Here is a 16,096-nt window from a genome sequence, read left to right on the forward strand (position 1 = left end):
AGCTCCTGGCTTGCACCAACTCCCTCAAAATTCTTTTACTGTCTCTAGAATTCCTTCTTCTGTCTTCAGCACATATCAGACACCAGCAACAGCATGATATTTTGAACTCTTTGCTGCTCTGAAACTTCATTACAGCCTCATGGCTCTTAGAAGTTTGTTTTGAGCTCTTTGGCTCTCTGACTCTGCCACTATCAAGCCTCCAACCTCTGCTGGCTCTCCACGAATTCTCGGCTCTACGGTTCTCTGGCCTTGCAACTCTGCTGCGCTCAAACTCTCTGACCCTGCAACTCTACTGCACTCAGCCCTCTGAGGAATCACCCCTTTGCCATCGCCCCCAACCTCTGGTGGCTTCTCTGGCTTTCTCTAGAACTGCGGCTCTGTGACCCTCAGCTCTGTGGCTCTTTGCCCAGCTGTGAGTTCCTGAAGGGAGACTTGCTCTCTCAAGGGAAAACTTCTGAAGGGAACCCCCCTTCTTCGCTTGGCTCTTTGGCCTTTGAAGAATCCTCCGACTCTGCGACTTCCATCCATTCCTCTGTGTGCAATCATGAGGAATCATTCCTCTATGGCTCTGCGTCCGGCCCTCTGGCTCTCTAGCTCTATGGCTCTACGTCTGGGCCTCTAGCTCTACATGTTCCATAACGCATTCCTGCTACAGAAACGCCCGCTTATAGCGTGGCACAGGTGCAATGGACTACTTCCAATGGGAATGACACAGTCAGTCGTTCTTCTACCTACATTCTGAAAATGGCAGCATAACAGAAACACACAAGAAAACTCATGAAAAACACATCATGAGCCTTTAGGCGGGACTCAAATAACATTCAATCACCCCTATAATCCTTTCGGGTTCACAAAGCAGCTCGTTCATCATCCACCGTCTGATTGGTGATCAATAATCAACAGCTGACGATCATTTCGGGTGGCCCACTTGCACAGAGATTACTCGCCCAAAAAAGCGGTTCTCTCTCTCCTGCGGCGTGCTACGTGTCGGCTGGTGTATGGAATCGGGTGAAGCCCTTCCAATACCACTTACCGCCTGAAGCCCGCCCGAAATACCGTTTACAGCCCTCCTTCCGGAACTCAAAATATATACAATCGCACCTATAAACCCGTTGGGTCTGTCCTGTCATCGCAAATCGCAATCGCACAGGCGAGAGGTCCAAGTCCATGGACTTAACACAACAGTGATGCGATATTCTCCGTTAAATCTCCATCGTCTAATCGAGCTCACGATCCAACAGTCAGGATGTGATCGCGTCATCGCTAATCGCTTGTCGCATGTATAAACGGCCCTTTGTATTTGTTGCGATCCCGATTGCCGATTGCCAATCCGCCAATCTGACTCACCGCCATCGCAAGTCGCTCTGTCCGGGGCTCCGATATCGCGTGAAGGCCTACCTCCGATGCGATATGTCGAAGGTCGCAATCGGGGAGTCCTTCCATCTCCGCTTAAGTCCTCCCTTTAACCTCTTCCGATGCGATTTCCCTTAAAGAGCCTTTTAGTTCATTTTTATAAGAAATTGCCTCCTTTTCTAAGGATAATGGGCAATCTTCTTTTTACAATAACTCCTTCATCCGGAGTCCATTTTGGTCCATTCAAATTGCCTTAGATTCAGAATGAAGAGATCTATGCAATGAGACTATTTCCAAGAGCATCCTTTGACTTTCATTTCCTGTGTGAGGAATCTTTTTAGACTTAGAGTCTATACTAGATCCATTTTGGATCAAAGGCACAACTAGTGAGCTGATTGGATAGTCGAGATTTAGTGGCTAGATGGACTTAGAGAATTGATAGAGGCAGGAGCTGCAGATCAAGAGCCGAAGGACCAAGCAGGTACAGGGTATGACCGAGACGAGCTGAGAGAGAGCGCTACAGCCAGATGGTCAGAGTATCTTGTTGAGGACACATTGGATGTCGATGGACTAACACCAAGTTTTGTATCTTTTACTAGTGGATGTATGAGGGCCATTATCCCTGGTACGAGAGCCCTAGACTGTTGTATTATATGATGTTTAATATAATGAAGATGGGTGAAAACTGTAAAAAGTTGTCTATATTCTGTGCATGTGTGATATACTGCTTTACATTTCTGTTGTGCAAATTAGTGGATGGTTGAGATTCTTGGTTTAGTAGTGTCAGTGATTTTAAGACTCTAACCAGGACCCAAGGTCGTGGAAATTCAACATGGTATTAGAGAATATCTGAGCTACTTTGAGGGACAGTGAATCAGAGTGTGCACAACGAAAAAACTCAAAGGGAGTTGTGGGTGTCTGGATCATGGAGCAGAGGGTTCAACTAAGGACATGGAGATGTGGTCTTGACAGGTTACATGGCGAGATGGGCTGGGAGTTCTGGTGGATTGGTGGTGAGCCTGGTGAACAACAGTTTGTTGTAGGGCAAATTGTTGATCATGGACTTCTGTTGATTTGTCATGGATGGTTGGGACAGCTCGAGGGTTTCTTTGGCTTGGACGAGATCAGGTTGATCGAGATGGCTTCATGTGATGGACTACAGGTTGGCAAGCTAGAGTCTTCATCGGATCGTGATGTTGCATATCTGAGATTGGAGGGATTTGCACGAGTGGTATTTGATCCAGGAGGATGAATGCTTGCAGGATTGAGCCAGTGGAGATCGTGTAGGCTCAGAGAGAGTCTAGCCTCAAAGGGAGCAACCCTATGGAGGTTTGGGATCTTCAAGTTCGGATGTGATGAGGCAGAGGCACTACTGAGATTGTCGGATTCATTCTACAAGGTATGCTACAGTGATGGATGCCAGATGGGCTAGTGTCGTCGCCGGATGATGATGGTTACTTCCTAGTCTTGGAAGTACCTCCCTCGCTAAGAGGGAGTGTTGATTTTTGTGTAGCTTGGGAGGTACTCCAAGCCCTAGTGTTCGAAGGTTGGAGGTCAAAGTGCCACAAGTAGGCTTGTGGGATTAAAACCCAAGCCTGGGGTTTTGCACCCAATCGTGTTTGTGGCAATTCCAGAAGCACATTTCTACATGTGATGGCATGAGATGATAGAGGGCAGAAAGGAGAATCCAACGCTTCGAGAATCATCGAATTCTGAGTTGTAGAAGTGGAGAAATGAATTTTTGAAGTTGACAAGTAATTATTGGTTTTCAAGTCATGTAGGCTTGATGTAAATTAATCCAATAGATGTGTCTCTTCATCTATTCGTTGGAGCCCCTCTTTAGGCTATAAAAAGAGGGTGATGGCATGTTATTTAGATCATCCTTTGGTGCAACGTGCAACGTCCTCTCAAGAAAGAGCTCTGAGATTTCCCTAGCCACAGCAAGGAGGAGAGGCCCAAGACAACGTGGAGGAGATCTAAATTTCTATGATGTAGGCCGAGTGAGTTGCAGGAGCCGCAATCTGTCTTTGGGTTGAAAAGAGGGCCAAGACTGTTGTTCTAGAGATTGAGTAGCCTTGTTGGTCGGTCAAGCTGCTTAGGGTCAAAATGTTGTGTTGGAGTGTGTTTGGGCCCTGAAAAGGGGGATTGTCTCAAGGTTTAGGGTTGTTGTGCTAGGCCACAGGCCTTGGCACACAGCTAGATCTGCATAAAGGGGTGTCAATGGTGGACTAGTCCCTTAAGAAGGCAGCGTGGGTGAGGAAGAGACTTCCCAAGGTATGGCGCAGCCCCTCGAGGGCTTGTTTGTGAACTGCCATAACAGTCTAGGGTTGCAACACATGCCCTAACCAGGGCTGTCACAAACGCAGAAGCAAACACCATTACAGCAGTGTTTTGGAGGGGTGTTGGGTCCTTGATTTGTGGAACAGAGCGTGGATCAGTTGATGGGCTGCTTGTAGGAGACCTTATGAGTTGTTTAGAGTAGCCGATGTGGATTGTTGGGTAGCCTACCAAGCAGCCAAGGTGACAACAGGCACATCAGATTAGAAGGCAAGAGGATAGCAGCAAGGAGTGTTGCAGATGTTCCCTTGGTTGATGAGTTGATGGTGTCTTAGGAGAGGACAAGTTGTTGGTGCCCAAATTTGTGCAATAGCTCCTTTATTGCAAAGCAAAGGGCAGATTGGTGGAGTCTGTGGGAAGCCATGTGTAAGGGTTTCCTAAGTGTGGGGATGCCCTAACTAGGTGCAGATGCTACAGCATGGACTTGGTCTCTCATGGACTGTTGGAGCCTGGAGGGCAGCATGACAGAAGACCAAGTGTGGATGTGATTGGGCATATATGGTCTACTGGAGGACAGCAAGATAGTGTCCAAGTTGGAGCTCGGTGAGCAACACCTTGATGGAAAAAGGTGGTTGCAAGAGATGCAGTTGATGAGCTCAAGGGTCTGATCAACCAGGAGAAGTTGTGGAGCCCAAGACTTGTGTGTGGAGAAGTTGGTCTTCATCGAAGCAGCGCAGTAAGACCATAGTGCGCTGAAGTCCCTGAGTAGCTGAAGAGCAGTAGTGGGCAGTTGAGAGTTGTTCACAAGTGGAGCTATGAACAACTCAACAGGAGTATCGATGTGTTGCGACCTTGATGGACTAAGGCACAACTAGTGAGCAGACTAGATAGCTGAGATTTAGTGGCCAGATGGACTTGGAGCACTGATAGAAGCAGGAGCTGCAGAGCGGGAGCCGAAGGACCGGGCAAGTACAAGGTACGACCGAGAGGAGCTGAGAGAGAGCGCTATAGCCAGATGGTCAAAGTATCTTGTTGAGGACAGACTGGATGTCGATGGACTGACACCAAGTTTTGTATCTTGTACTGTTGGATGTATGAGGGCCATTATCCCTAGTACGGGAGCCCTAAACTGTTGTATTATATGTTGTTAAATATAATGAAGTTGGGTTGAAAATTGTAGAAGGTTGTCTATATTTTGTGCATGTGTGATTTACTGCTTTATATTTCCGATGGCAAATTAGTGGATGGTTGAGATTCTTGGTTTGGTAGCGTCAGTGATTTTAAGACTCTAACCTAGACCCAAGGTTGTGGAAATTCAACAATTCAACGTTAGAGCCATCAAAGTACTTCACACAAGCATCTTCTTCAAATTTCTTCCTAGCTTGTGACTTGTACAGAAGTTACCACGTTTAGGTATGGGAGGGTTATTACATGGCCCTATTAGGTGCTTCCAACCATAAGTTTGGGTGGGGGGGAGGAACAATTCCTAGACCAACCCTTTCAAAAGATAAGTGTATGTGACAGGTGTTATGGACTGGGGTTTATTTCATGAATGGAGACAGTCTTATGCTAGGTTATACCAAACCATTTTCCATGAGCACCTTTGTAGAGGGAGCACTTAGCTTATCTGAGTTACCTTCCTCACTTTTGTTTTTCCATGCTCCGATATTTTCCTTTTTTCTTTTCTTTACATAACTTGTTCTCCAAGCTTCATTGATTATCATGTAATAATGAGATGACCCCTTTCAGTGATGAGTAGTTTATCACTTCATCGAAACCAAGATGTTCTTAGAAAGTTCCTCTTACTTTGATAGGCGTGATATACATGGATACTCTCAAGGGCAAGCAATTATATAAGAGCAAGTAGAGTTCAAGCTATAATTTGGCTTTTTCTTGCTTTACATCCCTTGCCATACTTTGCATTTTCACATTTTGGCTCATGCTCTTTCTTTTCTTACAGCTACATCAAGCTCAAGTATATACAAACCCTTCTTCTCATAGGACAAGGTCAATAATGAACCAGCTCGAGCGACTAACGACAACCAATCAAAATATGGGGCAACAGAGCAAGGGAATGATGACAAATGTTAATTCTGGATAACATGGAATGTTACTGTCATCAGAGCCTCCTATTTGTGCCCCTCCTCAACAGTGAAAAAAAGGCCCTAAGGAAAGTCACAATGGACTAGAGGCAAGTGATAACCAAAGAGGTGAAGCGAGGGAACAAGTGTACAACTAATAGCAATCTATCATCCAATTCAACCTGTGATCTATAATAGAATGCCTTTGATCATGAAATGAAAGAACTTGAATACAAAAATGGTTAATGTACCTCAAAATATATGACCCACCATCGAAAGAGCAAGCTAGATGAATGAACGCACTGACTTGAGAGTGGATGAGAGACATTTGAGGGTCACTATCTATTGATCATGGTAAGGCTACTAGCTCACACACTGCATCATAGGAGAAAATTTCTCCTAGGGTTACCCATACATGTGGGTGGGTAACAACCTATATCATATTTCTCAAACAATTACATCACAATCTGAAATGACTGGAAGGTAAAATGAGTAATTTTAGGTAATCATTGACAAGTCAAGAAGAATTACTTTGCCCAAAGAGGTCAATGTCATCCAAATTTCAAGAAGTAAAGTGAGTCCCTTCGTGATACTTCCCATGAGAGACAGCCAACCAGTGAGACAAAGAAGGTGAGTGCATGTGATTGGCAAATCAGCAAGAAGCACCTTTGATGTGTGCATATGATAATGATCCATCTCCCTAGTTCCCATGGAATGATGATCTAGCATTAGATCAAGAGAGATTTGTTAACAAACATCACATGAAAGTAAGGTTTATTTCCAAAACAACAACACTAGGAGTTGCAACCCTCTTCATTAGTGTATCCTTGTGAATGACAAAGATGCCAAAAATCAGTGACTCAATCTTTGAATTGAAGCTTGGTTTTGCATGCTCACCCTCCTCTATTGAATGAACCCCCCACAATGCCATGAGATCCTACCTCAATCTAAGAGCTCGAAGCAAGTTATGGAGGATGTGACTAAGTTACAAGGCAATGAAAGTTATGGTGTAGATCTACCTAGTTCCTAATGCAATCTAAAGGTTCCATAATGCACACCCTCAAAAGATAAATTTCACAATGGTATCATTGGACATCAAGGAAAATAGAACCAATCACCCAAGTCCAAGTGTGTCTCAAATCTGTCTTTGAACATTGTTGAGTCCACAAAACTACGCACAAACGTTTATGATAGATACCATAGCCCAACCCTCAGCTCATAATCATCATGCATCTCAAGTGAATTTATCTGACACTAATCAGGATTTCAATTTTGGGTGGAAAATGTCATATGTTAGCCAGAGAATATTCCAAAGAACATTGAAAATAAAAGAAGGGTATATACAATGGAGTCTTATATCCTCTTCCTTAGATCTACTAAAGCAACAATAAATTGAAAGTAAACCCATACATCTAACTATTTGACATCCTTAATCAAAAGATAGCCTTTGATAGACAATTGCATGCAGGCCTCTTCTTGCCAAGAGTGACAAAAAGTTGGGAGTGAATTGACTTCATCAAACAAAACTAACTTACAAATGGTAAATAAGGCAATAATACAACAACAATCTCAATGCCCATGAAGCGATAAAGTACTAATGACCAAGAGTCACCAAACAACATTGCTCACCAATGAAGCTAACCCTAAAACAAAATTGAATGTCAACCTTGAACATGTTTCAAACAAGTTCTGGCAAGCATGCACTCTCATAAAATGTGGTTCAAGGTCTCTGAGCAATTGCTACATGGGCAAAGGCCATCCATCAACACACTATTAGCTGTTGAAATTTGGTACCGGAGGACAGGTGGTTCCCTTAGGCTTTGATCTTTGGCCTAGGGAAAAGTGTCCAAAAGAATTTAATTTTTCTCCTAAAGTGACTTTATAATTTTATAAAGTTAAATCTAATTTAAAAGTGACTTTAAGTGATAAAGTTACTAAGTCTAATTTTAAAGTGACTTTTATAAAGTCAATGAAAAATTAGAAAGGAAAAGTGACTTTGGAAATAAATGACTAAGTGGGTCTTTATTAAAGTGGGGGAATTAAAAAATAAAAAGTGAGATTTAAATGAGCATTTAATCTCAGCCTTAGATCTCAATCTATTTCAACCATTGGATTTAGGGATCACCCAAAAGTCCCTTGGGGTTAGATTAAAGGAGGAAAATGAGGAAAAGGTCATTAATTCTTTCATGAGCAAATTGAGAGAAGGAGCAAGGGAGATTTCTGGACAGTGAGCTGCGGAGTTTCAGTAGCGGAGTTTCAACAGTGGAGTTTCAGCAAGTCTGTACAGCGGAGTTTCAGCAGGGCGGAGTTTCAGCAAGGCTGAGTTTCAGCAAGTCTGTACAGCGGAGTTTCAGCAAGGCTGAGTTTCAGCAAGTCTGTACAGCGGAGTTTCAGCAGGGCAGAGTTTCAGCAAGGCGGAGTTTCAGCAAGGCAGAGTTTCAGCAAGGCTGAGATAAGTTGTAAAAGTTTGCTTGCTGATTTTTGCTGAATATTTCTCTTACTGTAAAAAGGCATTTTCCAGAAATAAAGAAGAGCTCTCAAACTGGTTTTCCCCAAGAGTTGTAGCGGGTTTTTCCAGGGTCACATTGACCAAAAATCTCAGTGTTTAAATGTGTTTTAATGGCTGTTTATTACTGCTGATTTTTATTTCTGCAATTTCCAGCATTCTGTAAAATTTCCAGAATTTGTGTTTTCAGCAAATTTATTTTTTCCAGCTTGTTAAATGTATGGTTATGGGAAAGGGCATTTAACTATATGGGAGAAATAAGGAGAAACTGAAAACCGGGGTGGGAAATGAGAAATTTCTACATTAGCAATGAGGACTTCGAATAGCAGCCACTGGTAAACAACTAGCCAAGCAAAACTCATAGCTTATAACTGAGTTCGAGGGACCAAATATTGTGCAACCAACGAAACACTAGTTTAGAAGATGTCCACATAGCATTTACAACAAGAGATAAAGGGTGCTTCCAATATAGAAGAGGGAAAAGTTTTTTCATATAAAACTACTAAATTGTGTCTTGATCGATAGGAATCAAAGTTATCCCTAGACTCATCCAATTGAAACAATCACCTTGTGGAGTTGGCTCAGCCCATGACACACAAGCTAGGACTACTTCGTTGCGAAAGCATGACAACCCACAAGCGGCAAGCTAGGATTGAGGATTAAATCTAGGTGGGGCGGATACCAACAAACTAACTTTACCACCGCAGATGCGTTAACCATAAAGGTTATTCTTTCCCTATTAATAAGACAAAAACCATTAATCCTATCAAGGAGGAGGAGTTGATGGCCCAAAAATATTGTTTTCAAAGGGGACACTCATGGATCTGCACGCTAGTGTTAATATAGACCATAGTTTTAAAAACTAAAATTGAGTTTCATATCGATTGCCTACCTAACCGGGATTCGAACCGGAACTATGTTTCGAACTGGCCACCTATCTAATCGAGATTCGAACCGGAATCGGGTTTCGAACGGGTTGCCTATTTAACAAAGATTTGAATCGGAACCAGATCAAACCATATTCAATAAACCAGAATTTTAAAAAAATACATAAAATAATTAATTTTTAATGAAAAAATAACTTTTAAGATTACAAACCATGATTCCAAACCATTAAAGACAAAATATGTAAAATTTTCTCATCTATATACCATATAAGGGTGCATATATCAAAATGGGACCGAGTGCAATACATATCATCAACAAAATACATAACCAATAAGGCATTAAATGGCCTCTAGAGTCCAAAAACAAAGCTACAACTCAAACTACTAGGCAATTAGCCTACTACAAAACACTAATCAACATGATCACTCATCACCATGTGCCATGCTTGGTTTTGGTGGTTCACTTTCTTCAACTCCTAGTTCAACTACCAGTTCTAAATTGGGATTAACACCCCCCAACTCCATTGCATCAATATTAAAATTAGGATCAAATTTATTGGTTGAGTCTCCTCCACCCATTCTTAAGTTGGATTGACATCATCCAACGCAAAGAGATTTGTATCAGGTCTTCTGTTCAACAACTTGTTGTGCCTTAGTCAAAGGTTGTACTGCACAAATACAAGATCATTTAACCATTTTTGTTCCAAACGATTTCTCTTCTTCGTGTGAATCCGTTCAAAAACAAACCAATTGTGTTCACACCAAAAGTACTGCAAGTTTGGCCGAGAACTGTAAGTGCAAGATTTTGCAATTGAGGATATTGGCTGCCAAACAACTCCCACCAATGTGCTACAAAGACAAACACTAAAGTTAGTTCATTGTTCAACAATTTAGATGGTAATTTTGAACTTTGCCTAAAAAAGCAAGTATTTACATATTACAATTTCAATTTTAAACAATTGAACTTGAAAAAAGAAAGGAATTGCTTACCCATTTGATCCACATCTCTTGCAATCTTTGCCAATTTGCCAAATGTATCTGTGGCCCTAGTGAAAGTAGCGATTTTACGATGTATTTCCAACTATAGCAACTCTTCTAGTGCCATGCACTCCACGCACCCGTACAACCCATCTTTGACCTCCCCAGTCTGATCTTCTCCTAGATAAGCTTTATAATAATACTTTGGATTCTAGAAATACTCCGCTACATGTACAGGACAATGGAGTTGATTGTTCCATATGTTATCAATGATCTCTCAAATATGCCTATATTCACCTACTCTTTCCTTGTAGGTTGCCCATATCTGCTCCTTTTCCTTATCCATGCCTCAAAGATGTAGCACATGACCAATTTTTCCCCCCTCTCAGTGTTTCCAACATCACACAAATTCTCCTTTATTCATCTTCGTATTTTTGAGTTGATCTTTCAAGGAGAGGATTTCATTCAAATTGTTCACTTCATACATGCTAGCTAACTTATCATACATGTCCTTAGACTTCTTCAAATTCCCAATATAAGCAAGTAAATTATCTTGTAAACCATAAACTATAATTTGCTTTGCTTTTAACTCACCTTTCTTGTACTTGTTCTTGGTAGCAACGGAAGCATTCTCCAAAGGCTTGGGTACCTTTCCTAAATGTATTTCAAAACATCATTGTTATCAGCTATGATATCCAACCCGATTTTCCAAGTGGCAAAGTTAGATGAATCACCCAACTTCTCATTTTCCTTGAAGAAAGAAGAAGACATCTTGACTTGATTAGATAGGCTCCTTCAACTTTCCAAAGATGATTGTTTCAATTCTTGTCTCCTTTTGGGCTTATCCTTCACCTTAGCTTTAATACCATGTTAAATTTCACACTGCTCTATGCTGATTCAATTACTTTAGCCCAATTCAACTCTTCAATTAGTAATCTTTCAACAATAATTAATATTTCCAATCATCAACAGTAATTGAAGATAGAACAGTAAATGCAATGACAAATGAGATAATTAACACATCAACAAGAGACACCAGATTTTTGGTCCTCTCGAAAAGAGGAATCTAGTCCCATGGTTGGAATTTGTCACCGAGCTACCAAATTAACACAGGGAGGTGACATGTCCAAGCTCAACTCTTCAATTCATAGGTGTTTGTGATAGTGGTGGCAACGGAGGGGGTACGGTACACCACAACAACCTTAACAGACCTTTCCATAAGATTTCAGAAGGTGACTAGTCAGTTTATGGAGATTAAAAGTTGCACAACGGAGCACTTGTGGACAACCATATCAGCTAAATGGTTGAGAAAGGGCGGAATACTGATGAAGGTAGAAGTTCAGGAAAGAGAAATGCAACAGTGGAAGGAGAGATTGGCCAGGTGGAGTGAAGCTGCATCCTCACAGAATGTATTATGCCAATCTAGTAAAGAACACTGTTCCCTCCAGGATTCTATTAGGAATCAGCAGGTAACACCAGATCTGTAGGTCAAAGTCCGGGAGTTGCTGCAACCTCGGGCCATAGACAAGGATGACTTGCAAAATTGGAAGAGCTCAATACAAAGGTGATGCAAACCATACAAGGACTTAAGTCTGTTCTTAATAAACAATGCACAAGGGGGAAGACTTCATAAGGCAGGTTGTATTCCTCTAACAGACAGGTCCAATTTATTGTCTTCTTGGTTTTTAATGGACCGGGCACCATTTTTGTGGTACGGGAATTTAGAAATTTTTTAGTTTGATGAAAGCGCAGTTTTTGTGTATTTGATGATAAGGAAATTCTGATTACATAAGAAAAGCCAATGGAAACAGTTGTTCTCTCCGGTAAAATCCCTGCTTCCATCATATATGTTTTTTTCCATGACGTATGCTGCGATCACATAAAATCTGAAATAAGACATAACCTAGGGGCTTTATACTAAGAGGAATATACTTGACTGGGATCCCAATTTCACATGAAGATTCACCAAAGGCAATTGAGCCAGCAAGCTCTTGCAGATAGAATTGAACTTGACAGTGGCTATTTCTATAATTCAAATTTCTTTTATCATCTATCAGGCATTCTCGTAAATTACAGTTTTCCTGATTACAAATCTACAATCCGACCATAATACCAAAAGGGAAGCACAGCAAGTTAAACTTGTTCAGTCATGAAACCTTGAAGCAACTAAATTTTTTGCACGTGGAAGTTGACGTAATCACACAAAAACAGAAACAGAAACGGCCAGCTCACAAAAGCATCCAGAAACAGTTATGCTAATTACACTCTGAAAACAGTTATACTAATTATGCTTTGCCCCTGCAACAAACATTGAATTCTGAGTTCTACAGCATACATACCCTTGGAAGCTTTGCCTTCATCATCTCTATGTGTGTTCATCTCCCTCCCTTGTAATGCTTGAGAATTCAATTCCTGCAGAAGGCAATACTTATTTAGCTCCTGAACAACTCAACCTGAATCATAAGGGCGACTATACAGTGATTGCATGCCCTGATAACATAAATCTGACAAAGCGTTGCTTTACCAAAGCTACACAATTGGAGAAAATTAGAGTTTCTTTAAGAAATGTATTCTATGTTATATCTCACAGAAGTTACATTACTTCCAATAATTTGTTCTAGCAACTGTATAAAACCTAGATAGTATTTGTCAAAATAAATCGAGACTTGGTTTGATGAGACCCCTGAATCAATTGGAGAAATTTATGCATGCTCGTAAAGAAAAGTATTTTATATTATATCTCGCAGAAGTTACATTACTTCAAATCATTTTCTTTCGTGGCAGTACAAAACCTAAATAACTTCTCAAAACGCATTGAGACATGCTGTGATGAGACTCCTGAATCAATCCCACCAAAGACTTTGTTACTTTCACCCCCTGAACAACTCAACCTGAATGGTAAGAGTACATGCTGAATAACATGCTATAATAAAATAAATGTGGCACTGTTGCATCCCTGACTCTAAATAAGTTAAATTAATCCGCGGACTTCTCACTGTACAAAATAAAGCTAGGCAATTAGATAAAATTATACATGTTGTTTAGGAAGACTATCCCACTATATATCGTGCGGAAGTTACGTTGCTTTAGCGAATTTGCTCTAGCAGCAGTACAAAACCGAATTTGCTCTAGCAGCAGTACAAAACCTAAATAATCTCTGTCAAAGCAAATTGAGACGTGCTAAGATGAGACAACTGAATCAAATGGAGAAAATTATGGATGCTCCATAAGAAGAGTATTCCATGTTACATCTCACAGAAGTTAGATTACTTCAAATAATTTGCTCTAGCAGCAGTACAAAACCTAAATAATCTCTCTCACATCGAATTGAGACGTGCTGTGATGAAATTCCTGAATCAATTCCCTCAAAAAGCAAAGTAATTTTGCCTCTGAACAAGTCAACCTGACTTGTAATGGCCACTATACACTGAATAACATAAAAGCTAAGAAATTGGAGAAAAAAGTCTGACAAACTGTTGCATCCCTGAACCTAAACAGTTAAATAATTCATTGAATCTTCTCAGTAAACAGGATAAAGCTAAGCAATTGGAGAAAATTATAAAAGTACTCCGTATTATATCTCCCAGAAGTTACCTGACTTGAAATAATTTGCTCTAGCAGTAGTACAAAACCTAAATAATCTCTGTCAAGACGAATTGACACGCGCTGTGATGAGACTCCTAAAGTACCTGAAGAATGCCTACTGGAACTTAGGTAGACTTGTTTCCGCTTCTGCTGAACAGGAAATTCTTAATAGAATGCGATCTGAGGCAAAATCAAAAAAAAAGTATTTAATTTTTTTTTTCGATTTACAGATTATAATGCGATGCGAACAGAATGTCACAAGGCTCGCAAAAGATTCAAAGGGTTCGCATTCACTTCAACTATTAGAAAAATGATTTAAATCTACTTCCATTTCACAAGTAAAAACTGGAAAGAATGGCAAGACGTGCCGTTTAAGGAACACATTAAAATGGCAAAGCAGTGCAATGAGTGTCTCATTTTCACCTCAATTTACACAATTGGCAATAATACTTCTATTTACCAGTGTAAACAAGTATTTTTAATGGTAAGAGAACAAATACCTCAAAGAACTGCTAGTTTCACTATAAAGAACGAAATTCCTCTGTTACAGAGCCCGTAACTGTTAAAAAAAGGCTCAAAGGAACAAATCGCGAGGTTGAAATTGCAGCCTTTGAAAGCCGTCTCGACCTCTATATCTCTTAATGGAGAACGAACGAAAACCTAAAGAGTCCGCAGCTCAGAACCTCTGGAAATAAACAATGATCTACGAAACGTTTACAGGATTTACAAAAATTTAAAAAAATGCTTGAAGACCGGAAAAAAACAGCGCAGCTAATGACAAAGTTTTACCTGTTTCCGTAGCTTTTGCACTCCTTTAAATTACTGTCTACTTCATGGATGCAGCAATTAATTAATTTTACCTCCATGGATGCAGGTCGGATTACGAACTTTGCAGAGCACTGCTGATGTCATATGAACCCGTGCCTTGTTTGCTCTAAAAGTAAGTAATCGCCGTCTAAATTAGGAGAGTTGTTATAAGTTTCTTCATCTTCCACGAACGCCAACGAGGATGACTCTGGACATTATAACTTTAGAAATTGGCCAAATGTTAAATATGCATAACAAAGGCATTTGAGGATGGTGAATATGGAGTTGTTTTTAATTGGGATTTTTTTGGTGTCGGAATTTATTGAAAATTTTGAGTTGAAATTTTGATTTGTGTTATTTAAATTGATTTTTTGATTGTATATATGGATTCAACACTCTCAAAAACCTCTAGAGGACTTCTATTGTGCAGAAATCACTCATCAAATTTATGATTTCAAGAAATTCTTATCAAAATTTACAAAAATTACACTCTATAAACTCTGCCAAAAAAACTTTCAAAAAACCACACTAAAAACAACTCCGATGAATATTGCGGGCCCACATATACACTTGTGCCTCATCGGAGTGGAGTTGTATGATCTCGGTTGTTAAGTGGTGGTTTTCTAATTGAGCTGCAAGTCAAAACTTTGTGGCGCCATCTTGAATATGTTTATATGGTCGATGGGATGTTTGTTGATGAAGTGTTATTATATGCTTTGTGAGTCTTGGTGGATAACATTGGTTTACTTAGAAACATTGATTTATAACAAATATATAATATGCGATGAATTTGGAGAACTTTAATAATAACAAGTTGATTAAAGTTTGAATTTTATTATCATATTGTTATATCATAATAAATATTTATTATGAAAGAAATTATGAATTATTATATATTTTATTAAAGATTTAAATTTGTTAAAGAAAATTATCAGTGATCACATTTTTATTAAAAAATTGTTAGATGTGAAGTTATGAAGACGTTGTTATCGCTTATATCGATTTTTTGATAATCACCACCTATGTCGATTGTTATTGACAATCTATTTTCCATTGAGTTGTAATTTCTCTATGCAATCATGAAAAACACAATGCAGAGAATTCTAGAATTTTGTCTCTCTTTTCTATAAATTTGTAATTTGCCTCAGTCTGAGCATGCAAGTAAAGCAAGGTCTGCCATGTAATGTGAAGTGTGATTTATGTGCTCCATTGTTAATGTATTCTTGTTTCTAAGATTTGTCTCTAATTTTTTCTAAGTTTTGTGTTATTTTGCCTATGAACTATGATTTGCTCCTCTGATTCCAAGTATCATAGCCTATACAGACTATGTCGCCCACCGTAGCAAAGCCCATATTTTGTTGCTCTTCACATCTAAACGCTTCCACAAATGAGCTAAAATCGACGGCTTATCAGAGAGTAAATCCTCAGAAGAACAGAGTGTTGTGTTCCTGGAGTTGATGTTGCAATAAACACACTAACAATACGCAGATACGAAGACCAGTATGATATGTGATGTGTAGAAACATTGCACAAAGGAGCCTATAACCAAGACTCGTGTTAGTTGGTAGGTTGTTGTGAGGGTCATGTTATGTTGCTAAGTGTAAATTTTGCAATGGAAGAGC

At 39.9% G+C, this 16,096-nt stretch overlaps 1 protein-coding gene across 1 annotated transcript in view; it reads right to left on the reverse strand.

Moving 5' to 3' along the window:
* The window catches only part of LOC149226318 (putative ADP-ribosylation factor GTPase-activating protein AGD13), a 117,992-nt gene extending 103,307 nt beyond the window's left edge, over positions 1–14,685 (reverse strand). Inside the window, exons 1-4 of the mRNA XM_089377465.1 lie at positions 14,457–14,685; positions 14,168–14,352; positions 13,772–13,847; positions 12,422–12,494 (exon numbers count right to left, since the gene is read on the reverse strand). Coding sequence (XP_089233591.1) covers positions 12,422–12,461 — 40 coding nt within the window. The 5' untranslated portion in view covers positions 12,462–12,494; positions 13,772–13,847; positions 14,168–14,352; positions 14,457–14,685. The remainder of the gene's footprint in view (positions 1–12,421; positions 12,495–13,771; positions 13,848–14,167; positions 14,353–14,456) is intronic.
* Between the last annotated feature and the right edge of the window lie 1,411 nt (positions 14,686–16,096).

Source organism: Pinus tabuliformis, chromosome J (genome assembly GCF_031772625.1).
Source record: "Pinus tabuliformis cultivar Carrire ecotype Pingquan chromosome J, CPIR1, whole genome shotgun sequence".
Lineage (NCBI taxonomy): Eukaryota > Viridiplantae > Streptophyta > Pinopsida > Pinales > Pinaceae > Pinus > Pinus tabuliformis.